The 27,476-nt window shown below is 40.0% G+C and overlaps 1 protein-coding gene across 7 annotated transcripts in view; it reads left to right on the top strand.

Annotated features, from left to right (window-relative positions):
* The window catches only part of Ezh2 (enhancer of zeste 2 polycomb repressive complex 2 subunit), a 69,940-nt gene that overhangs the window by 30,065 nt on the left and 12,399 nt on the right, over positions 1 to 27,476 (top strand). For 3 of the 7 annotated variants that reach the window (XM_048340417.1, XM_048340414.1, XM_048340419.1), the window contains 5 exons: positions 12,201 to 12,317; positions 16,250 to 16,370; positions 18,142 to 18,282; positions 19,460 to 19,562; positions 20,777 to 20,955. In XM_048340417.1, the coding sequence (XP_048196374.1) occupies positions 12,201 to 12,317; positions 16,250 to 16,370; positions 18,142 to 18,282; positions 19,460 to 19,562; positions 20,777 to 20,955 (661 nt within the window). Of the gene's footprint in view, positions 1 to 7,342; positions 7,515 to 12,200; positions 12,318 to 16,249; positions 16,371 to 18,141; positions 18,283 to 19,459; positions 19,563 to 20,776; positions 20,956 to 27,476 lie in introns of all 7 variants that reach the window. The other 4 variants (XM_048340415.1, XM_048340420.1, XM_048340418.1 and 1 more) reach the window with 2 other exon arrangements.

Raw genomic sequence — 27,476 nt, 5'->3', positions numbered from 1 at the left:
TGGTTATCAGTAATAGAACAGGCTTTCTGACTCAGTTGTCTTCATTCCCCTTTCCCCCAATATGAATTAGCCATGTAGTCATAAATTTTTCTTTTCATATTCATATTCATGGGTTAAGAAAGTTAGATTTTATTTAAAGTCTAAGGCTTTTAATAAGAATTTAAAAATTGACTGTTGACATTGGAGTTTCCTTTTTCTATAGCATTTCCTGACAGAAGTAGATCTTATTCACTCCAAGCATCTCCTATTTTTCAAAGAAAGCAATGAATCTGCCAGCAAGATGAGAGGAAAATGGCAGTATCCTAAGCAGGATAGAACTAGTCAGTAGGGTTCTGGTGTAGGCACTTGTATTTAAATTGCCTGTGTTTTAAAGAAACACAGGTGTAGGATAGTCAAATGAAAGCTGAAGGAAAAGGAGGGGTGAGGATTAAGAATCAAGATTAAGATTATCTAGTAGATGTTTATCTGCATATTTAATTATGAAAAGCATGTGAACCACTGAATTTTAAAAATAATTTTCAATGAAGTCGCTTTAAAAATGCGATTTTTATTGTAGTGAATAAATAATCAGTAATTAACTACCATGGTTTTATCAAGATAGTTTGACATCCAGGCTTTAAACACTGAGGCTTCACAGTGGTTGCAGGCAGGATGCTAGTGAGTACTTTGGTCACCTCGATGGTGATAGATGACTGGGAATGGTTCCTGGTATCTACTCATTTTTTCAGGTGACAATCTTTTTTTGGTGTGTGTGAGCTTGAACTTAGGGCCTTACACTTTTGTTTTGCTTTTTTTCTCACAGCTGGTGCTCTACCACTTGAGCCAGATCTCCAGTTCCAGCTTATTGTTGGTTAATTGGAGATAAGAATCATGGATTTGCCTGGGCTGGTTTCTAACCACATCCTCAGATTTCGCTTCCTGAGTAGCTAGGATTATAGATGTGAGCCATCAGTGCCAGCTAGGTGACAACTCCTTAAAGCCTGACTTTTCGATATGTATTTTGTGTTGACACCTTCCTCACGATCCGATTCAAAGCTGAGTCTAGATATTAGAGGAACTGGTTTTTAATTAACACTAAGGGTAACATTCTCAACATAGGTATGGGTAAATCTATTCTCTTTGAAAATTTTATCAGGTGGCCTTTAGGAAATTCTGAAGTAAAAGAAAAATAAGCAGTTTTTCTCCTTTGAGGAAAAAAATCTTAGAAATTTAGAGGACTATGGTGGAAATAACATGAAATACTTTTTTGTTTGTTTTGTTTTTTGCCTGTCCTGGGGCTTGGGACTCAGGGCCTGAGCACTGTCCCTGGCTTCTTTCTGTTCAAGGCTAGCACTCTACCACGAGCCACAGTACCACTTCTGGCTTTTTCTATATATGTGGTGCTGAGGAATCGAACCCAGGGCTTTATGTATACAATGGGAACACTTTACCACTAGGCTATATTCCCAGCCCAACGTGAAATACTTTTGATATACATTGTAAGTATCAAGCACCAAGAACAGCCTTACTTGGGTGTGTAATAAAAGCTAACAGCAGTACTATTTCTAGCACCATGCTAGGTCCTTTGTATACAACTTCATCTTTCTAATGTTTATACCTTTTACCCTGGGTGAGCAAACAGCCTTGCAGCAATCAAGTCACTTTGCTTTCTCGAATACATTTTGCATAGCATGGAATGGTAATATGTGCAGCTTGAATTGCTCCTGATAAGATATTTGGTATTAAATTTAGGGGTAGCAAGTACTGAAGAAGAGATTTATTTACTAGTTTAATTGTGTGTTTAGTTTGTCAAGTGAGGATAAGTTATTGAATGTAAACCTACCTTTTTTTGATGTGGGAGTTTATGAGATGCTATGAAAGGGATTAGCATTTTAATAAAACAAAACAAAATGGCTTTCAGAATTTAATACTGCTACAGTACCCAAGAAAAGCTGAGGGAATTAAAAACATTTAAAAAAACAACAACAAAAACAAAATACTGGTGTAAAAAAAAGAAAATAGCCCCCAGCCTGAGGAATTTAGTTTTGTTGCCTAAAACTCTGCCCTGGTCAAGGTCATTAGTTTTTTTCTTGAGCCCATGTTGTTGCTGCTTCTGTTACAAATGATTCATCTTTTATCCACCTTACTCTTACCCCCAAAACAAACACCCCCACAATCTATTTATAACTAACTTTTGGGAAAGGAAGATTTATAATTTGTGAAGATTTGTAGGCTTTTTGGTGTTGCCACAATATATGTTGAGAATTTTCATGACTTTAATTAACCAAAAAGGACTTTACTGATACCATAGTCAAATCTCCTCTAGACTTCTTGGATGAGAATATTTCCCTGATTATTTCTTTTCTCCTCAGTTTCAATATGTCCATCCATCCATCCATCCATCCACCCACCCATCCATCCCTTTTAAATGTTTTAGAAGTTAGAGTATCAAATAGGTCAATCAGGAGGAGAAAAATAAAAATAAAGCCTGTTTTTTTTTTGGGGGGGTGGCGGGGTGGGGTGTCTGTCATGGGGCTTGAACTCAGGGCCTGGGCACTGTCCTTGAGCTCTTTTTGCTCAAGGCTAGCTAGCCCTCTACTACTTGAGCCGCAGTGCCACTTCCCGCTTTTTCTGTGTATGTGATACCGAGGAATTGAACCCAGGGCATCATGTATTCTAGGCAAGCACTCTACCACTACGCCAAACTCCTGGCCAAGCCTGTTTTACAGAGATGTTTGGCCAAAATTCTGACCGCAGTGTTGGATTCAAACATATGAAGTCTATAAGCCATTTGAAGTGGCATGATGGGAGTTATCTGCTTATTTTTATGTGAGTGCTATGACCTTCAGTTGAGATTCTTTGCAACATGACAGATGAACAGTGTTTTTCTACCCTTCAAACAAGCCTTATGCCTTATTCTCTATGTAGTTGTAGAAGGTGACACTAAATTTTGCAGTGAATTTTAGGTTATTTTGGTTGGTTTTTTTTTTCAACTGTATTTTTTTGTGTTTTCTTTATTTTTGGTACTGGGGATCGAACCCAGGACGTTGCACTTGCTAGGCAAGTGCTTTGCCACTGAGCTACATCCCAGCCCTTTTTAGGTTATTTTGGTAAACAATGTCTAACCAGAGTTGACTTTCTGTCCTCCTGGAATACCACTGTAGGCATTGACTTAGATGCAGGAATTTTTTTATTCTTGTTGCCAAGATTATTGGTAGAACCGTGTTGTCCTGGCTTGTTTGTTCATTTCTATTTTATCTCTTTTTTTATACTTCTGACTTGAAAATTCTAACTGTATGTTTGACATTTACTTCCTTTGATACTGGAATTTGAACTCAATGCCTTATACTTGCTAGGCAAGTGTTCCACCAATTGAAAGCCCCAGTTAATCTCTTTTTTCTTTCTCTTTTTAAAAACCAGTCCTGGGGCTTGAACTCAGGGCCTGAGCACTGTCTTTGGCTTCTTTTTACTCAAGGCTAGCAACTCTACCACTTGAGCCACAATTCCACTTGTGGCCTTTTCTGTTTATGTGGTGCTAAGGAATCAAACCCAGGGCTTCATGCATGCTAGGCAAACTCTCTACCACTAGGCTCCATTCTCAGGCGCTTTTAAGGAGCATCCAGTTTGAAAATGTCATTTAGCCAGGCACTGGTGGTTCACACTTATATTCCTAGCTACTCAGGAGTCTGAAACCTCGGGATTGTGGTTGAAAGTCAGCCCAGGCAGGAAAAAGTCCATGAGACTGTTGTCTCCCAATTACCAAAAAGCTGTGGCTCCAGTCATAGAATGTTAGCCTTAAGCAAAAAAGCTTAGGACAGCACTCAGGCCCTGAATTCAAGCCTAAGGACTGGCACCAAAAAAACCCTCAAAACCAAACCAAACAAAAAAGATGTCATTCAACAGCAAATACAGGCTAAAGGATGTACCACCAGATTGCCATAATATATGACTATTTATAAAACTGTGGTTTGTGTGTGGTGGTTATTACTTTGTCTTAGCCAGTAAAAACTATTTTCTGTAAGGCTTCCTATTAGTTTTCCTGTTTTTCAGTGTCTTTTTCTAGTTTTAATGAAGCAGCTGCCATTGGTGATTCTCTTGATGTTTTCATTAGTGGGGTCGTCCCCCCCCCCCCCCCCCATATTCTTCATCATTTCTTTTCTTTTTGTCAGTCCTGGGCTTGGACTCAGGGCCTGAGCACTGTCCCTGACTTCTTTTTGCTTAAGTAGCACTCTGCCACTTGAGCCACAGCACCACTTTCTGCTTTTTTCTATATATGTGGTGCTGAGGAATTGAACCCAGGGCTTCATGCATGCTAGGCAAGCGCTCTACCACTAGGCCACGTTCCCAGCCCCCTCTTCATCATTTATTGCTAGAAATTGCAAGATACTTTTTCCCGGATACCCCTTGATTTTTTATTTTATTTTTTTTGCCAGTCCTGGGCCTTGGACTCAGGGCCTGAGCACTGTCCCTGGCTTCCTTTTGCTCAAGGCTAGCACTCTGCCACTTGAGCCACAGTGCCGCTTCTGGCCGTTTTCTGTATATGTGGTGCTGGGGAATTGAACCCAGGGCCTCGTGTATCTGAGGCAGGCACTCTTGCCACTAGGCCATATCCCCAGCCCTTGATTTTGTTTTTTAATGTCTAAAGTTTTCAGCTGGCACACATACGTGAGGAAAACAAATGGGAGAACCATGGTTCAGGTTAACTGGCAAAAAGAGAGACTTAAAAAAGAATAACAAGCAGGCTGAGCGCTGGTGGCTCACACCTGTAATCCTAGCTACTCAGGAGGCTGAGATCTCAGGATCGCAGTTCAAAGCCAGCCAGGGCAGAAGGTCTGTGAAACTTTTATCTCCAATTAACCACAGGAAAACTGGAAGTGGCTCTGTGACTCAAGTTGTATAGTGCTAGCCTTGAGCTTCTGAAGCTCAGGGACAGTGTCCAGGCCCAGAGTTCAAGCCCGATGACTGACCAAAAAAAAAAAAAAAAAAGCAAACGGGGCTAGGAGAGTGGCTAATGTGGTTGCTCACCTGCCTCACAGGTATTAAGACCTGAATGCAAGCCCTAGTACTGTCAAGAAGCAAAACAAACATATTTTAAAAGTTAGGTTGGGGCCTTTCTTAATGATCTGTAAGACCTTAGTTGGACATACTAGTTAAACGTTTTTTGTTTTTTTTTTTCTTTCTATTTTTATATTCTGCTGTTATTTATACAGCAGCCATCCCCCCTCCCCCTTTGAGTTTTGTTTCTCATGAGTTTAGGAAGTTTTTCTCCACTTAAAAGATTGCAAGTCATCCTATCTTTTAGTTTTGTGTTTTCATTTTGGTGTTCTAATATATAGCCCATTAGGAATTTCCTTTGGCATAAAAAGTGAGTGGGGATAGACCTCTACTGTTGAGCTGGCCCGTTGTCTCCACACTCCTTATTGACTAGTCAGTGAGCAGTTAAAGACAGTGGTGGCCTTCTGCCCCAGGACTCTGAGAATGACTTGGACTGCAATCCTGCCTTCTTATTTCTAGTGATGATTCTGATACTCATTGTTTCATTAAGGCTTTGAAACACGTGTGCTGCCTTATTAGCTTGTGGAAATCATGAACTCACATAATACTCTGTTCTATTTTTAAATTTTTGTTTCAAATTTTTTTCTTCCAAAGGCAGAAATGGTTTTATTTGGTCTACATAGTACATAGGGCCATTTTTGGGCTAGATACTGGAGCTTGCATGTAATAGATGAGTTGTGCTCTGCTTTCATACTATATATACACACACACATATAGTATACTGTATATACTATATATATTCATGTGTGAATATGTATACAAATGTATCCTATATATGTGAATATATTATATAGTATACTCATATATATACTATATAGTATATATATATAGAGAGAGAGAGAGCGTGTGTGTTTATTACCAGCTTATATTTTGTGAATTTGATATTCTGAGAGCTATAGATAAAGAAGGGACAATTCACCCTAACAGCCACATTCAGACACAGATGGCCTTGTTTTTTTTTTTTTTTTTTTTGCCAGTCCTGGGCCTTGAACTCAGGGCCTGAGCACTGTCCCCAGCTTCTTTTTGCTCAAGGCTAGTACTCTGCCATTTGAGCCACAGTGCCACTTCTGGCCGTTTTCTATATATGTGGTGCTGGGGAATTGAACCCAGGGCTTCATGTATATGAGGCAAGCACTCTTGCCACTAGGCCATATTCCCAGCCCCTGGCCTTGGTTTTTAACCTAAGATTATTGTGCTCTTATGATCCTGTCCTTCAGGGTCAGCTTCTGATTGGGGTCCAGGGAGGAGTTTTAGGGGTTTCAACTTAACTGAAGTTGTATTCCAGATGGTCTGTGTTTTCTGTTAAGTGGGCATATTATCCCTCCAGGAAGAAGTAGAAGGACTGATAAAAAACAAAATAAAATTGAAAATAAACAGCCTTGTATTATAGGTAGAGTTTTTTTTCTCCTAATCTGAATGACTCTGTTACATTTAATAATAGCAAAAATGGAAATAATTTGCAGTCTGAGATGAAACGTTCTTTATTCCTTAACATTTGCCTCTTTGATTAGTTTATTCACATCGTGATTTTAGCTGGATTTCTTTCCTCTCATTTTTATTTCTGCTCCTCTCTTGTTTAAGGCATTTTATTCAAGAATGATTCCTTCAACCCCCTTTCTCTTTTGCTTTCTAAAGCTGGTTAAGAAGTTCACCACCGTTACTGGGCTTCTTTATCAAACTTGGTATTTATCTCATTCCAATTTTTTCTTCAGTGCTTCCTTCACCTAAAAGTAGTCTGAATTAAAATTCAATGTACTGTTATTTTCACCAGAATGACTCATTTAAAACCTGAGTATGTGTTACCTTTTCTTCCCTTAAATCCTGAAGAAAGAATAGTTCCGGAGATGGCCTTCAGCTCTCCGGAGAGTTGGTGTTTCCTTCTGACCCTTCCGTACGAGGTGCTCATCTTCCTGCACTCATCTCCCTGCACTCATCTCCCGTTCTCACTGTTTTCACGTGGAAAAGCTAAAGGATGTTAGTCAACAGCACAGTTCATGTGTCTCTGTATGAATTAAGTGGACCAACTAGTATCTAAACATATCTCCACATATTTTTCCAACCTTGCTACTCGTCTGATTAGCTGCTTGTCCTCTGCCCCTATATGGAAGTTGGACTTTAATCTCTCGGATGTTAAAATTATTCAGACAGGATGGCTATAGCTATTGTCCTTTGGAAAGTCCTGTCTTAAAATGGGAAGTCCTGTCTGCTTCACAGGGAAGTTGTGAATTTAAAGAAGTTAACTTTGGTAAGTCTCTAGCACAGTGCTTGGCACATAGTAGGTGTGTTAATTTCTTTCCCTTCCCTGCAGGCCATTCACCTGCTCTTCCCTCTACGATTTTCCATAACACTGTTTTTCCTTGGAACCAGTCTTCTGCCAAGAGTCTCAATTTGGTTGTGTACTCCTACAGCTACTATTTTTGGCTTGATTTCCCTCTCCAGTGGTCCAGCCACACAGTCGCCTATTGTACCAGCTGGTTGATGTAAGTCTATCCATCCTCAGAGGAACCTGGTTACTTAGCAGTAAGCTCTGCTTCTCTGAAAATGTAGCATCCTTGATAGCTGGGTCTTTTCTTTCTTCACTGTTTTTGACAAATCATCTGTAATCATTTCCTTGTGTGATCCTCAAGCTGGAACTAGAATTAGAGAACTTAATGTGCTGATCTAGGTCTCCTCATGATTTCCTGAGGTGAGGACAGGTATGTGATCAGGTGAAGTGCCGCTCCTGTCACTGCTCCAAGTGATAGGGGAGTTATGCAAACTGTCAAGGATGACACATTTTCAAAGAAAATAAAGTTGCTGGTAAGTAACTGGGATTTTTGAGTAATTTTCCTGTTAACTCATTACATAAGAGTTTCCAAACTTGTTTTACTAGCAAATAGTGGTGCATTGGAGCATTATTTCATAAATGAAAGGGATCCAGTTAATAGTAGTTACTGGATTCCAGTGGGGTAGTTTGCAGAGGCACTGCAGAGTGAATGAGTGATGGGGCAGACTCAGTGTTAGGTGCTCTCTGAATTTTTTTTTTTGCCAATCCTGGGGCTTGGGACTTGGGGCCTGAGCACTGTCCCTGGCTTGTGTTCGCTCAAGGCTTATACTCTACCACTTGAGCTACAGCACCACTTGTGGGTTTTTCTGTATATGTGGTACTGAGGAATCAAACCCAGGGTTTCATGCATGCTAGGCAAGCACTCTACCACTAAGCCACATTCCCAGCCCTGCTTCCTGAATTTTGAGTGGCTTAAACTCTTCATTAGCAAGAATCAGCAAATGTAGTATGTTTATTCCACAAACTCTTTTGAGTGTCTCCACCCCCCTTTTTTTAAGACCCCGAGTATTATTTTTCAGACAGAGAGATGAAACCACACTCTGCCTCAGTTGCTTTTGCCCTCAGAAAGCTTATTTCTTGTCCCTTGGCAATTCTATGATTCAGATTTGGGAGTATGGAGGAATGGTATGGGATTGGAAGTATTTAGTGCTGTAGCTGGTACTTTCCTACTTTCTGTGTTTCTATGAGTTCTTTCTGTTCGTGGAGGAACCCAGATTTCATTCGGTATGCCCAAAGCAAACATATGGTATTGAAATAAAAGGAAATATATCTGGAATCATATACTATAATATACATATATAGAAAAATATAAGGATAGCCAATATACTTCCTGTCTTGTGGTTGAATATTCAACCATCTAACCTTACATGTGACACCTCAGAGTCTGACGCTGTTTACACAAGTGGGAACCTCAGAGTTGATGCGGTAACTACTCCCAAGCATTTTCTTTCTTTTTTTTCTTCTTTTTTAATGCCAGTACTGGGGCTTGAGCTCAGTGTCTGGGTGCTGTCCCTTAGCCATTTCTGTTCAAGGCTGGTACTCTACCACTTGGACAACCACACCTCAACTTCTGGCTTTTTGCTGGTTAATTGAAGATAAGAGTCTCAGGTTTTTCTGCCTGGGCAGGCTTCAAATGGTGATCCTCAGATCTCAGTCTCCTGGGTAACTAGGATTATAGGTGTGAGCCACCAGTACCAGGCTCTCTAAGCTTCAAAGACAGCTTCTCCGCAGAATTAAAGACACAGGATTAATTTAACTCTATAAATATAAACAAACCCTGACAAGTTTAAGAAATGAAAAATATTATAAAGTATCAGTAATCTAGAATACTTTATTTAGCAATAATAATCCTTTTCCTAGTTAATGAGGGAAGGAATGAAGGCATGGTAGTAAGGAGGTAGAAGAGGACGCTGGTGGAGGAGGCATTCTGCGGTGTTGTCATGCTTGTGTTTATATAGCATATATTGCAGAGCTATTATGGCCATTTTTGTCTTATGACCTGAAGGGCAAGAATTATATCACAGTAATTAGCTCTGTTTTGTTTTGTTTTTTTGCCAGTCCTGGGGCTTAGACTCAGGGTCTGAGTTACTGTCCCTGGCTTCTTTTTGCTCAAGGCTAGCTACTCTACCTCTTGAGTTTTTTCTGTTCCTGTGGTGCTGAGGAATCGAACCCAGGGCTTCATGTATGCTAGGCAAGCACTCTACCACTAAGCCACATTCCCAGCCTGTTATTAGCTCTTGTGTATTGCAAGTCACATTTAGGTTTCTATCTGAGTTTTGTAATTTACTTTTCTGGCTAGGTAAATTTAATTTCTCTGAACCTCTGTTTCCTTACTTGTGGAGTTAATGATATTGAAATTGCATGATAAAATTAAAAGAAGAAATATTTAACATCACGTATATAAGCACTTAGCAGAATGCCAGGAATATAGGATTTGCTCAAAAAATGTTCATTGCTGTTGTTACTGGATTGTTGGATGCATAGCTGAAGGCTTGCACCAGAGGCCTAATAGCCAAAAAGGAAAGATTGTGGATTTGGAGTTAGTAAACTATTCATATCTTATTATTTACTTGAACTGTCAGCTTTCTGTCATTATCTCTGTCATTCCCTTTCTGGGAAGCCAATTAATGACTGAATCATGGTCACAGTTCTTTCTGACTACTTTTACTTCCACGAAAGAAGGGATTATTTTTGGGTGTGAGATTCACAGGGCCTGGTGCGGCCCTTGTGCTTAAAGATTTCTACTCTGATCTCACCGGTCCTAGTCTTGTTGTATTTAAGACAGTTTAAATAAAGATTAAACACTATGTGTGTATATATGATTGGTTATTTAGGTTTCACTTTATTCTTTTCTGCTGGATTTTCACTGATTGCAGATTATGAGCCCATGATTAGGGGATTTTTCAGAAGGCTGTAGAGACTTGATAATTGGGTCATAATACTTTTTAAAAGCTGGATTTCTAGACAGGATAAAAGAGCTGTAGTTATTTGGGGATAGCATTTTACCCTATTTCACAACATGCATTATGCAAAATTTTAAACCCTTTAACATCTTAAAACAATATACTTATAGTCATTGTGATAAGGTAGGATTCCATCACAGTTTAATTGGCATTGTTTTCTTAGTGATATCAAAGAAATGGTTTGTGTCAATATAGATTGTATAAAATGTGGTATTTTAAGGGATTCAAGGGACTTTAAGATATGGTGCCGTGGTTGTGGGTAAATCTTGGGTCAGACTTTGGGGTTTACATTTTAGCCCTTTGAAATGGACCTTGAACAAATCATTCATCCTTTTTTTTTTTTTTTTTTTTTTTTGCCAGTCCTCAGGCTTGAACTTGTGGTCTGAGCACTGTCCCTGAGCTTTTGCTTATGGCCAGCGCTCTACCACTTGAGCCACAGTGCCACTTCCGGCCCTTTCTGTTTATTTAGCACTGAGGAATCGAACCCAGGACTTCATGCATGCTTGGCAAGCACTCTTCCACTGAGACACATTCCTAGCCCCATCAGCCTTTCTTTTCCCTTCTCCCTCCCCCTCCCCCTCCCTCTCTCTCTTCCCTTCCGTTCCCCTTCCCCCTCCCCTTCCCCTTCTCCTTCCCATCCTGGGGCTTGGACTCAGGGCCTGTGCACTGTCACTGATTACTTTTTTTTTTTTTTTTTTTTTTTTTGCCAGTCCTGGGCCTTGGACTCAGGGCCTGAGCACTGTCCCTGGCTTCTTTTTGCTCAAGGCTAGCACTCTGCCACTGGAGCCACAGCGCCATTTCTGGCTGTTTTCTGTATATGTGGTGCTTGGGAATCAAACCCAGGGCTTCATGTATAGGAGGCAAGCACTCTTGCCACTAAGCCATATTCCCAGCTGTCACTGATTTCTTTTTGCTCAAGGCTAGCACTCTACCTCTTTAGCCACAGCGCCACTTTCGGCCTTTTCTGTTTATGTGGTACTGAGGAATCGAACCCAGGGCTTCATGCATGCTAGGCAAGCACTGTACCGCCAATCCACATTCCCAGACCCCTGTTATCCTTTCTTTACCTTAGTTTTCTTACCCGCAAAACAGGAGTTAAGAATAGTCCCCATCTTATAATGTTGCAGTGAACATAACTATGATAAAGCATGTAATATGTTTAAAGTGGTAGAGCCTAATATAGGAACTGTGCTAGAAAATTAGTTTTACAGAATCAGTTGGAACTCACATGGCTGCAATTGAAACTCAAATGTAATATTTTTAATATGACATTGTTTTCAAAGGGCAGATGAAGATAAAAATATTTAGCCTGGCATGGTGGCTAATGCCTGTCGTTTCAGCACTTCATAATAATCAGAAGATGGGAAGATTCTAAGTTAGAGGCCAAGATGAGTTCAAGGCCATTCTGGGCTGTATAGTGTGACCCTGTCTCAATAACAAAACAAAACAAATCTTCCCACAGAAACCCCAAGCAAACAGAAAAGGTTAATATTTACAAATGTTCTTACTCTTATGTGTGTAGTTGTTATGTGTTGTGAGGTCAGAGAATTGAAGCAGGAGCTATGAAATTCATAGTGAACATGTGGAGGAGAGGATCAGGTTCCCGAAGCTAACATACAAATCAAGGTTTGGTTCTTACTGTAATTGGTAAGTAGGAAGAGTGTTGAGTGTTTTGAAAATCTGCAAAATCTGTTGACTTTTTTTCATGCTTAGTTAACAAAAGAGGATGAATCTCTGGTTTTTATGAGCTTTCTTGTTCTAGGAAAAAAAAATTTTCTTTTCCAATTATTTGCCTAGTTAACATCTCTACAGTATGATGGCTACAGCTTAAGATTTTCCTTTTATCCTTCAGAGAAAAATGTATTTTTCTGTTTCAGTGCTCGGTGAGCAGTGACTTGGATTTCCCGACACAGGTCATCCCGTTAAAGACGCTGAACGCAGTGGCGTCAGTGCCCATCATGTACTCGTGGTCGCCCCTGCAGCAGAACTTCATGGTATGTGAGGAACGCAGCTCCTGCTCAGTTGATCATAACTCATGTGAAATAAGAAACCATAGGTGACTGTTATAGTGAATGAAGACAGTATCAGTAAAAACATCTTTCAAGGTGATGGATGCTTGGAAGAGATGGGGAAGAATTAAGAAAGGGGTGACATTAGTCAAGATGCATTATACTTACAACCTGACTTCTGGAATTGAAACCTCTTAATACAGTTGCTTAACAAAAATAAACTTAAGAAGATGCATTGTACTTACACACTGACGGGTTGAATTGAAACCTCTCTGTACAACTACTTGAAGATAATAGAAAATAAAAAGCTAATTAAAAATGATAATTGGAATGAATCTTAAAAGTCAGTAGTTTTTTTTTTTTTTTTGGTGGGGGGGGTGTAGAAAAACCTTTTGCTATTGCTCTATACTTTTCAAAGAAAAAAAGAAACAACCCTAGAGTTAAACACATTTACAAGATGCTGCTACGTATCATTTCTATCCTTGGAAAGGTCAGTCTGTATCCTGTAATTTCAGTCTTTTATCTTTTGTGAATCAAGAGCTTACTAACATAGTAAGTCACAGGTTAGCAAGTGATAATGTGCAGTAGGAAATATTCTCAGAATTTATACACTACAAGCCCAAACTAGATAACACGTGGCCTTAGTAACTTTGATAATAAAATGCTCATATTTAATTCTTTATAGAAAGAGACCAAAGGAGGGCAGAACAAAAAAGAAATTGAGATGTGCATTCTTGACTTGTATTGTTAAGTAAACATGATTTCCCCACTAACCTGGCACATAAAACGAGAAGGTAAATAAAATGCTGAGTATCCTTGGTGAATTTTAGACGATTGCTTTGTAGAATTTGCTACTAGGGTTTTTTTTGGTTTTTTTAAACAGATGTTTTTAATGGTCCTTACTGACTTTTCTCTTACACTTCTTATAGCGGAGGTTTAAGGAAGGTAAACTTGAACTATTTAGGTATATACATTTGCATTTAAGGTTTTGTTCAAAATTTTGTATTGTAAAACTTTAAGGGAGGTTTAATATTTCAGATTGGAATTTTGAAAGATAAAACATTTAAATTTATCATTAAATGTTTATGAACAATCCTCTGTGTTTCTCTGATCACTGGTCCAGGCAAATTTGGTAGTCTATCTTTATTATGGCTACGACATTTTTTTTTTTTTTTTTTTTTTTTTTTTGGTGGAGGTTAAGTCCTGGGGACTGGACTCAGAGCCTGAGCACTGTCCCTGGCTTCTTTTTGCTCAAGGCTAGCAGCACTCTGCCACTTGAGCCACAGCGTCACTTCTGGCCGTTTTCTGTATTTGTGGTGCTGGGGAATCGAACCCAGGGAGGGCCTCATGTATACGGGGCAAGCACTCTTGCCACTAGGCCATATCCCCAGCCCTGGCTACGACATATTTTGATAACAAACATAAGAGGATAGAGTTGAAGAAACAAAATAAGTAAGTGTCATTTACAATTTCGGCCTGGATCCAAAGAAATGAACTCCTAGTTTAAATGGAATTAGTGCAAGCAAGATATAATGAAAAGAAGACTTTAATATGTACTTGAATATACATAGATGAATACATTAAAGTCTAAATTTTCATTTTTGAATCTCATACACTTCTTTTGTTTCAGTTTTCCTTTTTGTTCTTTGAAGTACTGATAAATTATGGGCTTTCCTTTTGTCCAGAATTCGTTATGTAGTGATTATTTGAATAATTTCTTCTTTGCTGTATGTTGCTGCTTGACAGTTCCTGTGTGTCATGGCTTTTCCCATTGTGTTCTTCCCTGTTGATTGTGATCACAGTCTAGTTCCAGCCTGTCTCATCGTATACTTGTGTTCCTCTGTAGTCCTAGCTAGTCCATTCTGTTTATCAGCATTGTCTTTCTAAAATTCCATTTTTAACCAATATCTTGTTCAAAAGCTTTTTAAGAGTTAGAGCCTGACCCTGCCTTCACCACTTTAACCATGCTTCAGAACTATCCTGTCTTCATCTATAGTTACTGTTGCTTTTGTTCTTCTTGAGAATTCAGTTTCTCCTGTGAATGTCAGCTTTCTGTCCTGTGTATCCCCCCTCCCCCCAGCTGAGGACCAAACTCACGGCCTTGGCCAGGCAAGTGCTCTTCCACCGAGAAATCCCAGTCCTGGTCCTGTTATTCTTAAGTACTCAGCGCTCCCTGAACTCTGCTTTGACACACTCTTTCCTGGAAGGCTTTCATGCTTTTTCTTCCCCTGTCTTCTAAACCTTGATGTCAACTCATTCATCATTTTTACTGGCACAATGAACTTTAACATACATTTTGTTTACCAGAGTCTCAATAGTTTGTTATTATTCAGTGTTCTTATTTTACAAGGCTAAATACTTTTTGGTATGAAATTTAAAGCATTTAATACTCTTTTACATCCATATAGTTTTATTATATCAACTATCTTAATAGCTAGGTCAAGTGAATTTTAGGAACCTTTGCTTATTATAGTTGTTTTTCATATGGACATCTGTAGTTGAAATTTGACAAACAATACCATGAATTCTAAGACACACACTTCCCGTTTTAACATATGAAATATGGGAGGGGCTTAAAATTAGTATCTCATTATAATCTGCAGCATTTCCCCCCCCCCTTTTTTTTTCTTGTTTTATTGGGCCTTCTTTATTGGGCCTTGAACTCAGAGCCTCCCTTCTTTTTTTTCCCCCTCCTTCCCTCCTTCCCTCCCTCCCTCCCTCCCTCCCTCCCTCCCTCCCTCCCTCCCTCCCTCTTTCCCTTCTCCCTCCCCCCCCCCTCCTTTTTTTTTTTTGCCAGTCCTGGGGCTTGAACTCAGCCTGGGCACCATCCCTGAGTTTCTTTTTGATCAAGGCTAGCACTCTACCACTTGAGTACCACTTCCAGCCCTTTCTGTTTATGTGGTGCTGATGAATCGAACCCAGGGCTTCATGCATGCTAGGCAAGCACTCTGCCACTAAGCCACATTCCCGCCCTAGAGCCTTCCTTCTTGCTTGGCTCTCTCCCAAGGCTGTGGTACTCTTAACACTTGAGCTGCACCTCCACATTTGGCTATTTGCTGGTTATTTGAGTCTCATGGATTTGCCTGCCTGTGCTGACTTTGAGTCAGGATCCTCATATCTCAGCCTCCTGAGTAGCTAGGATTACAGTGCCTGCCTTTTTTTGGGGTGGGGTAGGAGGGTGCTGGGCAATGCTTTTTTCCCCTCACTTTTCTTCCTAGTTGACTGGTGCTCTGTTGTACCTCTACTTTGGCATTTTTCTTGTTAATTGGAGATGAAGTCACATACTTTTCTGCATGGGCTGGCCTTGAACCTAAGTTCTTGGGGTCTCAGCTATCTGAGTAGCTAGAATTGCAGGAGTGTGACACTGGCACCTGGCGGCATTTTTCCTCTGTAGAGGCATGTAAAGGTAAAGGTTGATGACAAAATAGATTGAGTGTAATCTTTTTCTCCCTCATCATCATCAATAGTTACATTTCGCTCTCTGACTAACATTTAAATCTAGAGTGTAGACTTTCAGGGAGAGCAATTGTTTGTTTCTAGGTATCTCCCTGTTTTTGGTGGTGCTGTTGGTGATCAAACCCAGGGCCTATTACATGTTAGGCAGACAATAACACCGAGCTACATCTGTAGCATCTTTTACGTTGAATTAAAAAAAATAATAGTTAATATTCATCTGTTTTTGTACTGGTAATGGGGCTTGAACTTGGGGCCTGTGCGTTGTCCCTTAGCTTAATTGTTTGAGCCCATAGCTCTACTTGTGGCTTTTTGATACCTAATTGGAGATTAAAGCCTGGCTTCAAACTAGGATCCTTACTTCTCAGTCCTTTGAGTGGTTAGGATTATAGATACGAGGCACCAGGGCTTGCCCAGGTACACCTGGTTTTTAAATAATATTTTTGTTTTGTTTTCACTTTTAGGTGGAAGATGAAACTGTTTTACATAACATTCCTTATATGGGGGATGAAGTTCTAGACCAGGATGGTACTTTCATTGAAGAATTGATAAAAAATTATGATGGAAAAGTACATGGAGATAGAGGTGAGCCACACGTCTGCTGTTTTGAGAAAGAAAAGGCTAAAGAATTGGCAAAGGTTATTAAGCATAGGATATGAAAGACAATTTTTAATATTAAAAATTAAAATTTGTGTTTGATTGGCCTGGACTCACAAGCCTGAACTTTTCAATGATGTTATTTTTTAAAATCAGAGAATTCTTTTTTTTTTGGATTGTGGGGCTTGAACTGTAGACCTGGGTAGTGTCCCTGAGCTCTTCAGCTCAAGGCTAGCGCTCGGCTACTTGAGCCACAGTACTATTTCCAGTTTTCTGGTGGTTAATTTGAGATGAGTCTCATAGACTTTTTTGCCCCAGCTGGCTTTGAACTGCAATCCTCAGATCTCAGCCTCCTGAGTAGCTAGGATTACAGGCATGAGCCATCAACACCCGGCCAGGGAATTCTTTTTGACATCTAGTAATTATTCATAGCTGGTTGTGGGACACGTTACAATAGCAATAGTTGTAAATGTAGTAGAAATTGTGTGTAGATTTTTTTTTCTTTTTTTGATCAGTGGTAGGGCTTGAACTCTGGGGCCTGGGCACTGTTCCCGAGCTCTTCAGCTCAAGACTAGCGCTCTACCACTTGAGCCACAGCACTACTTCTGGTTTTCGGAGTGGTTTATTGGAGATAACAGTTTCAGGGAGGGGCTGGGAATATGGCCTAGTGGCAAGAGTGCTTGCCTCGTATACATGAAGCCCTGGGTTCAATTCACCAGCACCACATATATAGAAAACGGCCAGAAGTGGCTCTGTGGCTCAAGTGGTGGAGTGCTAGCCTTGAACAAAAAAGAAGCCAGGGACAGTGCTCAAACCCTGGGTCCAAGGCCCAGGACTGACAACAAAACAAAAAAATAAGAGTCTCAGGGACTTTTCTGCTTGGCTGTCTTTGAACCAGATCTCAGCCTCCTGAGTAGCTAGGGGACTACAGGTGTGAGCCACCTGGGCCCTGAATGTGTAGATTTTATAGCAAAATTATTTAGAATTGGGCTGGGAATATGGTCTAGTGGCAAGAGAACTCGCCTCATATACATGAAGCCCTGGGTTCGATTCCCCAGCACCACATATATAGAAAATGGCCAGAAGTGGCGCTGTGGCTCAAGTGGCAGAGTGCTAGCCTTGAGCAAAAAGGAAGCCAGGGACAGTGCTCAGGCCCTGAGTCCAAGCCCCAGGACTGGCCCCCCACCAAAAAAAATTATTTATAATTAGGGCTGTACTTATGTGACCTCAGGCTCCAAAAAACCCTCCCTGTTTGAATATGCCTGCCCTCAAGGGAAGCCACACACTCAAGACTTGGTCACCAGAATCCTGGCTCTGTTTTTGTGTCCAGGAGGCTTTGTGAAAGTGCCTGAATGGAGGGTAATGCCATATTAGCATCATCTGTGGCCATTATTAGTGGAGAACAAGGTAAATGTGATCATGTCAGTGACACACAGATTTTTTTGGGAGAAGAAAGCTACAGTTGGTTCTTGGAGGATTGGGATGGTACTACTAGCTTTGGGGCTTTTGGTGGGGATTGACTCTAGAGGAAGCATCTAGAATAGAAGACAAATTTTGCTTCTTAACTTTACTAGAGGGCAGTCCTGAAAATGGTCTTGTCAGTCCTCTCCATTTCATTACTAATGTTATAGTGCTCATAGAGTGGGTATTTCTTCCAAATTCGGAAAGGACTATAAAGATTTTTTATAAAGTCATAAATTGGCTTTGTCATTACTGCTTTCTTTGGTGCATTGCTAACATTTGCCTTGATGAATTTCAGAATGTGGGTTTATAAATGATGAAATTTTTGTGGAGTTGGTGAATGCTCTTGGTCAGTACAATGATGATGATGAGGAGGAGGATGGAGGTGATCCTGATGAACGGGAAGAGAAACAGAAGGACCTGGAGGATAGCCGAGATGGTATGTCTAGTGGCAGATTTTTGTGCATCAACAATATTCTTTCAAAACAAACAAGCAAAAAAGTCCAGGACAGGCACCGGGGGCTCATGCCTGACCTGTAATCTCAGTTACTAGGGAAGTGGACACCTGAGGATCAAAGCCAGCCTGGGCAAGAAAAGTCCTAGAAACTCTTATTCCCACTTAACCACAAGAAGCTGGAAGTAGAGCTAGAGCTCAGGAATCAAGTGCCCAGGCCTTGGTTCAAACCCCAGCACTAATACAGAAAACAAAACCAATCTAAGTAGAAATTAGATCCTTTCTCTTTTGTTAAATATTATACTAATATTATAATCAAAGTAAAAAAGAACATTTGCAACATTTCACTTGAGTGGTTTTTCTTTCCATTGGCTAATAAAAGAACATAGTCTCTTACTTTGGACTTCACTGAGCAATTTGCATGATCATTATTATAATGATAGCATTGCATTGGTTATCTACAAATTGTAATCTAATCACTTCTGAGGCATCCACTCATTTAATCCTCACAGCTTCAAAAGGTAGATGTTATTATTAGGTCTGTTGTATATTTGAAGAAACAGATTGAGAGAAGTGAAATCCTGAACCCCTGGGATGCTAACCTCTGCATACCTTGCCTCCAGAGCTGTGCTTTTCCAACCCTGTACTATTATGGATTCCATGAAACAGCTGCTCTCAAGCCCAGCCCGTAGTGCTCTTCTCTACTCAGCCAAGCTCCTGCTAAGGCAATGTGGAGAAATTCAGGGGAAGATTACAGTTTGAAAGAGACACTTTTTTTTTTTAAAATAACAGGTATTATAATAATCTACTTCAGTTTCTTCATATTACAGATGAGGAAACATCTAAATGGTTAAATAGTAGCAGAGAATTGGAATCTGGGGTCATTGTGTGTGGTAGTGCTCTTGAACCCTTCAGAATTGACTTTTGTGTCTGATCTGAAAGTATTCCATAGACTTCTATGTTAGAAGTAAGTGAAATACAAGGTGGATGATTCTTAGAAATAGCTTCCTCCACTCCAGTTCTGGGCTTTGAACTTAACTATTTTACCACTTGTGCCATAAAAGGCTCAAGTTATCGAGTTACTACTATATGGAAAAACTGAAGGGATGAAAACTTATTTCCATTCTTCTCCCCCCCCCCCCTTTCATAATTCTTTATGAAGAAAAAGAAAGCCACCCACCTCGGAAATTTCCTTCTGATAAAATTTTTGAGGCTATTTCTTCAATGTTTCCAGATAAGGGCACAGCAGAAGAACTAAAGGAAAAGTAAGTAAAATTTGTTCTTTTGAGGTAGTCTTGTCTCGTGTGGCATGTAACTTATGTCTAGGTTTATTGCAAATGGAGCTATTCCAGGTGGTAAGCCATTCACTTTCGTTGTAGTGTTCACAAGTAGGGCATTTATTTGTGATATTCTGTGCTACAAAACCTTTATTGTAGGTGAAAGAAATATATATATATATATATACATATATATATACATATATGTATATATATATGTATATATATATATATATATATATATAGTTGTTGTTTTGCTCTTGTTTTTTGCCAGTCCTGGGGCTTGGGACTCAGGGCCTGGGCACTGTCCACGAGCTTCTTTTGCTCAAGGCTAGCACTCTACCACTTGAGCTACAGCACTACTTACAGCCTTTTCTGTTTATGTGGTGCTGAGGAATTGAACCCAGGGCTTCATGCATGCTAGGCAAGCACTCTATGCACCACAATTCATAGTAGTTCAATATAGAAAAAAATTTTCTGAATACTGGTGGAAATTTCAGAATAGTTGATGCTTAAAACTAAGGTAAAGAAAAGGTGACAAGGGGCTGGGAATGTGGCTTAGCCGTAGAGTGCTTGCCTAGCATGCAAGAAGCCCTGGGTTTGATTCCTCAGCACTACATAAACAGAAAAAGCCGGAAGTGGCGCTGTGGCTCAAGAGGTAGAATGCTAGCCTTAAGCAAAGAGAAACCAGGGACAGTGCTCAGGCCCTAAGTCCAAGCCCCAGGACTACCCCCTCCCCCCCAAACAAAACAGAAACTAATATAAAGCTTAGGGCATACCCAAACCATCAAACACATTGTTATGCCACACATACTGATTCTTTTCTTTTTTTTTTTTGCCAGTCCTGGGCCTTGGACTCAGGGCCTGAGCACTGTCCCTGGCTTCTTCCCGCTCAAGGCTAGCACTCTGCCACTTGAGCCACAGCGCCGCTTCTGGCCGTTTTCTGTATATGTGGTGCTGGGGAATCGAACCTAGGGCCTCGTGTATCCGAGGCAGGCACTCTTGCCACTAGGCCATATCCCCAGCCCCACATACTGATTCTTGATAGAGCGTACATAATTCTTATGCATAATGCTTAATTGAAGAAATAAAAGTATGTGTGTTAGTCAGAGTAAACTTTAAAAATCATAGAAAACTTTATTTTCCAAAGCTTTTCTACTTCTTTCTGACTCCCTCCTGTTATGTTTCTTGGTTAATGTTAGGTATAAAGAGCTCACTGAGCAGCAGCTCCCAGGCGCTCTTCCTCCTGAGTGTACCCCTAACATAGATGGACCAAATGCGAAGTCTGTTCAGAGGGAGCAAAGCTTGCATTCATTTCATACACTTTTCTGTCGGCGATGTTTTAAGTATGACTGCTTCCTACATCGTAAGTGCAATTATTGTACGTTTTCATTTTCTATCTTTGTTGTGGAATTATGTTCAAAATATCTTGAAAAGTGCTATAATGTGTTACAACTAGAATTCAAATTTGCCATTTAATTTTCTAAGTAAGATAAAAGTTAGGATTCTAGTAGTGATATATTTACTTTTAAAAATAAAAGTATATGTGCAATACTTATACTTCATTGAGAACACATTATCTTTTGCTTGAATTTAAATGTAGGTATTTAAAAAGCCACTTACCCAGAGAATCAAAAAATAAAATATTGGGCTGGGAATATGTCTTAGTGGTAGAGTGCTTGCCTTGCATACATAGAGCCCTGGGTTTGATCCTCAGCATCACATAAACAGGAAAGTTCGGTAGTTGCGCTGTGGCTCAAGTGGTAGTGCTAGACTTGAGCAAAAAGAAGCCTGGGACAGTGTTCAGGGTCCGAGTCCAAGCCCCAGGACTTGGGGGGGGGGGAACCCAAAAAGTATTTATAGAAACGTCTTTCTTTCTCTTTTAAATTTCTGTTTGTAGTTTTACTGATCTTAAGTGTTGCTTAGTATTTAGGTACTAGGAGTGCTTTCTTCCTTCCTTCCTTCCTTTCTTTCTTTCTTTGTTTCTTTCTTTTCTTTATTTTAATAAGGAAGATGTTTGGATGTTAGAGAATTGGCAATCCAACCAAACTACAAGCCCAGTATAGCCGTTGAGGGGATGTAAGTGTTCTAACTAGCCTAAGGAATAAATAGTTTTAGTCAGGAACTAATCATACTTTGTGTTCCAAAATCACTTTTAGATAGCAGCTCTTTTTGTAGGTTGGAGGCTGGCTCTTCTGACTTTGAGCCATGAAAATGTTCTTTATAGAAGCTTTAGCCTAGAGGAGTCCGGGCTGACTCCTGGGCTGCTGTGGGTGGACAGAGAGGACAGCATTTCTGGAAGGAGGAAGAATGAGGTGTGACAAACCAGGCTGGGCATCTGCAGCGGCAGAAACAGGACCCAGAGTAGAACTTGCAGTAGAAAAATATTGTTATGCTTTCTAGTATGTCCATATCCTCTGGGGAAAATCAAATTGAAGCCTGATAATTGTGTTAGTTTGTCCCTAAAGGTGTTAATGTGGAAATCTTGTTTTTAATATTCTTTCAGAATGTGTATTGATGTTGCTTTTAGAAAATATAATTTCCCAAATGGTTAGAATTTCAAAGAAAATATTCTGGAGTTTGTGATCAGTGGTTAACATTTTTAAGACATATTTTGGAATATGTAGTGGCTAAAAGTTCAGACATAATTGTCATAATTAGCAGGATGTCTTTACCCTTCTAAACCTGGGATTTTCCTATCTTCTGGATGTGGATGATACTCTAATTCTATGTGGGTTTTGCATATGTGTGAGTGTGAAGATTAGATGACACAGTGCCTCTAGCCTGTGTGCTTCAAATCAAGAGGTTATCACTAGCCTCTCACTGCTGCAGCTGTGACTGCTGTTATGTAGACTCTGGTGTTGGCATGGTATTCTTTGTAAAAGTTCAATGTCTGTTATGTAAACCACCGAATTTCTATAATTTCAGGTGCAAGCGTAATTCAGTAAGAATGTTTTTTTGTGTTTTTTTTTTTAAATTTGTGCTGGTCCTGGGGCTTGAACTGAGAGCATGGGCACTGTCCCTGAACTTCTGCTACTTGAGCCACAGCTTTACTTCTGCCTTTTCTTTTTTTTTTTTTCAATTTTTTATTATCAAACTGATGTACAGAGAGGTTACAGTTTCATACATTAGTCATTGAATACATTTCTTGGACTGTTTGTTACCTTGTCTCTAGCTATAATTTCTAAGAAAAACCTCTTTTTTTTTTAAATTTTTTTTATTATTAATTAAGCAAAAAAAATTTTTTTACAAGGTGTTGTGCACCGAGGGTACAGTTACATAGTAGGGCAGTGTGTACATTTCTTGTGATATCTTACAACCTGTTTTTCCATCCCTTGTCTAGGTCAGGTAGACCCATATGCAATTTACAATGTATCAAGCACATATACAGTGTTCACAGACTTGGTCTCTACTGTCTCTCCATCTCCCTTTGTTAACAGTCATATATCAGGGAGATCATGCCCCTTTGTTTTCTGTGTTCTAGGCTTGTCTCGCTCAACATTATTTGTTCGAGTTCTGACCACTTCCCTGCGAATAATATTTCACCATTCCTAATCGCTATGTAGTATTCCATTGTGTATAAGTACCATATTTTTTGGATCCATTCATCTGTGGAGGGGCATCTGGGTTGTTTCCACATTTTGGCTATTGTGAATTGTGCCGCAATAAACATGGTACTTCTGCCTTTTCTAGTAGTTCATTGGAGATAAGAGTCTCATGGATTTCCCTTCCCTGGGCTGCTTCAAATGAAGACTCCTGGGGCTGGGAATATGGCCTAGTGGCAAGAGTGCTTGCCTCTAATACATGAAGCCCTGGGTTCGATTCCCCAGCACCACATATGCAGAAAACTGCCAGAAGTGGCGCTGTGGCTCAAGTGGCAGAGTGCTAGCCTTGAGCAAAAAGAAGCCAGGGACAGTGCTCAGGCCCTGAGTCTAAGGCCCAGGACTGGCAAAAAACAAACAAACAAACAAATGAAGACCTCCTGGGTAGCTAGGATTACAGATGTGAGCCACTGGGCACCTGGCTAAGAATTTATTCTTACTACCAAATTTTACTGAAGAGTGGTTGAGATCAATAATTTAACCAAAAGTTATTAAAATTGACAGTTGATGTTGATCTGCTACTGTTTTTCATGTGATACCAATGTGAAGAAATATTCAGAAGAAGTGGGGGATGACAGTTACATGATTACAAAGACTGATGAGAAAAATCTGAAGTTGTGTGGGGGGTGGGCAGTGGTGGCCTTTTTTGCCAAGAGTCCTTTCAATATTGTAGCATCATTTACAGGCCATACAAAATTCCCACTATGGGTCCTGGCGAGCTGACAAGAAGCATATGTGTCTGTTCTGTCATGGACCAAATGATTTAAGGCCCAGGGCCCAGATGTTCCCCATTTCTGCAGCATAGTCAAACAAGTTTTGAGTGAGGTACACTTAGACAAATGAGCTCTTTGTTCCTTTTTTTCCTAATGTGAAAAATCACAACGGGAAACAGGTAAATGCTAAAGTTTGTTCCTGCTCTGTATTCTTGTTTCTCACCATTCTGTATTTAATATATGAGTTACTTGGTGAAATGTTTCAAGATACTAGGGAGCTGCTGTGGGTATTGTAGAGCCATTTTCTAGAGCTGTCAATTGAATCTCATATTAAAGGATAGAGAACAGATGGAATTAATGTTTTGTGATTTCAAAGTTTTCTCGTCTTGGTTTGAAAACATTTAAGACTTATCAAGTTGTTGTTTTTTTTGGCCAGGCCTGGGCTTGAACTCAGGGCCTGAGCACTGTCCCTGGCTTCCTTTTGCTCAGGGCTAGCACTCTGCCACTTGAGCCACAGCGCCACTTCTGGCCGTTTTCTATATATGTGGTGCTGGGGAATGGAACCCAGGGCTTCATGTATATGAGGCAGGCATTCTTGCCACTAGGCCATATTCCCAGCCCAGGACTTATCAGGTTTTTAAAGATTGATATAAAATGCCTCAACATTCCTGTTTTTTGTACAATTTTAAAAAGTGTCTTTAGCTGTGCACTGGAGCTTTAGGCCTGTAATCTAGTTACTTAGGAGGTTGCAGTTTGGGGATTGTGGTTCAAAGCCAGCCTGGATAGAAAACTCCACTGTATTCTATCTCAAATAATCAGCAAAATTTGGGCTACAGGCATGGCTCAACTGGTAGAATGCCAGCTATGCAAGCAAGCTGTAAGCAAGTACAAGACTGAGTTTTAACCCTGGTACCAGCAAAAAATAAAATGTTTAAAAAATCGTTAGGTGAATGTTGGTGGTATATGCCTATAATCTCAGCACTCAGGAGGTAGAAACAGGAAAGGCAAGTTCAAGGCTAGTCTGAGCTGCATACAGAGATCCTATCTGAAAAAATGCAAGGGCTAGGGTACAATCCCAGCAGTGTAAAAAAAAAAGTATCTTGCATAATTCCCTTTCCTCCTTTTCCTGATGGGGAATTTAATGTAATTTTCCCCATATTACACATAGTTTGACTCTTGTGGTTAGAGAACTTGGTCAGTGATTGGGTAGAGTTTGGGTTATTTGATAATTCCTTTTGAATACTAACATGTCTGTTTGGAAGAATTATGTTTAGTCTTCTGGAAATCAGAAACAGTTAAAGCATTTATTTAAGCAGGAATTCTTTATGTAAGTACTTTTCTGGTGAATTAAAGTTTGGGATTCTTTCAAATGAAATCTAGTTACAGTGATTCTCTTAGCTGAATACAATGTTAAATTAAATATGACCTTTTTTTGTTTGTTTTGTGTGGGTCCTGGGGCTTGAACTCAGGGCCTAGGCACTGTCTCTGAGCTTTTTTGCTCCAGGCTATTGCTCTCCCACTTGAGCCACACTTGTGCGCTAGTGTTTTTAGTAGTTAATTGGAGATAAGAGTGGTGAGGGCTTGTTCTCCTAGACTGGCTTTGTACTTCCCTCCCCTGAGAAGCAAAGATTACAGTCGGGAGCCCCTGGCCCCTCCCTGGCTGATGTTCTAAAGTTGTTTAATGTACCTTTCAACTATTACAGTGTTAAATTTTCCTTTATAGCTTGATTTGTTTGTGTATTAGACTGCATAGTTCTATCTTATGAGCGTTCTGGGTGTTTTTGTTTGGACCTGATGAGATAGATATCTAGTTTGGACCAGCAGAGGCTGCTGTGCCTTAGCTGTGGGTGTGTGCGCACACATGAGCTGTGTGTGTCCATCTCTTCTGTGCACGTCTTAAATACAGAGGTGCTAGAGGAGGCAACCAAACCAAAATAGTCTTCTAACTAATGAGCATGTTTCCCTGCTGTTGGTGTGACTTCCACCTTCTGTGCACTCAGTGTCTGTGTTGGATAGTAAGCTGCCAAGTTAGCCAGATGGTATTAGGTTCTCATTCTGGAAGAAACTAGCTCATAACATTCGAAACCAATTCATTCCCTGCACCACATAAAATAAAATGTTTCTTGGCTCCCATTTCTCTTTAAGTGTAAGTTTAAGTTCATGTATTTATAAATTTGTTCTGAGCCCTCCCCAAATCCAGAACACACACTTGTAATCCCAGGACTGGGTGTCTGAGTGAGACAGGAGGATTGTGAGTTAAAGACTCGGGCACAAAGGGGGGGGGGGGGAACAACCCATAAAAATGGTTTTTGAGTATATCCTTTAAAAAATTTAAATTAAATAATTCTGAATGAATGATTATAAGCGTTTGCTTTTTTTGGGGGGGGGGGGCCAGCCCTGGGGCTTGCACTCAGGGCCTGAGCACTGTCCCTGGCTTCTTTTTGCTCAAGGCTAGCGCACTTTACCACTTGAGCCACAGCGCCACTTCTGGCTTTTTCTATATATGTGGTGCTGAGGAATCAAACCCAGGGCGTCGTGTATATGAGGCAAGTACTCTACCACTATGCCACATTACCAGCCCAGCATTTGCTTTTATGTATGAGGAGGCATGCTCCTGAGAATTTCTCTGAAGTTCATACTAATGTGTTTGCATTGCTTTCCTATACTCCATGTGCCATCATTTAAATCTTTTGTTTTGAAATTTTTGTTTCAAAGATTTTTTTTTCTTGTTAAAATGTGTTCTATCTGACCAGTGACCTGTGGAAAGGCACTGGCCCTTGTTCGTTTTTTTCATTGGCTGTGATTCACATTGAATATTGGTAATTTAGAACTGTCCTTTTTTAGCTCAAAAGCTATGTATATACGTTCATATAAGACTACTATCGACATATTGTCTAATATCAACATTACATTTAAAGCCCTAGGTGAATTTTCTTGGGCGTAGGCCACGTGGCTACTGTATATGTTCTTGGTACTTTGTGTATTGTATATATGTCTACCTGACCTAGGGAAGGGAAAGAAAAACAGGTTGTAAGATATCACAAGAAATGTACACACTGCCCTACTATGTAACTGCACCCTCTTTGCACAACACCTTGTAAAAAAATTTATGTTCAATTAACTAAAAAAAAAAGATATCACAAGAAAAGTACACGCTGCCCTACTATGTAACTATACCCTTTTTGCATAACACCTTGTCAAAAAATTTATGTTTAATTAATAAATTACAAAAAAAAGAACTGTCCTTTTTATAGTTGAGTTTTAATATGTACTATTTTCTTCTATTCACATTTCTTTACCCTGTTCTTGTTTGTTTTGTTTGTTTGCCAGTCCTGGGGCTTGGACTCAGGGCCTGAGCACTGTGCCTGGCTTCTTTTTGTTCAAGGCTAGCACTCTGCCACTTGAGCCACATCACCACTTCTGGCTTTTTCCTCTTTATGTGGTGCTGAGGAATCAAACCCAGGGCTTCATACATGCAAGGCGAGCACTCTACCACTAAGCCATATTCCCAGCCCTATTCCCATTTCTTGACTGTTTTCTAGAAGTGAAGAAATTGTAGATCTCAGGATTTACTTGATAGAAAACGG

Source organism: Perognathus longimembris, chromosome 2, assembly GCF_023159225.1.
Source record: "Perognathus longimembris pacificus isolate PPM17 chromosome 2, ASM2315922v1, whole genome shotgun sequence".
Taxonomy (NCBI): domain Eukaryota; kingdom Metazoa; phylum Chordata; class Mammalia; order Rodentia; family Heteromyidae; genus Perognathus; species Perognathus longimembris.
This window is presented reverse-complemented; position numbering and strand designations above follow the sequence as displayed.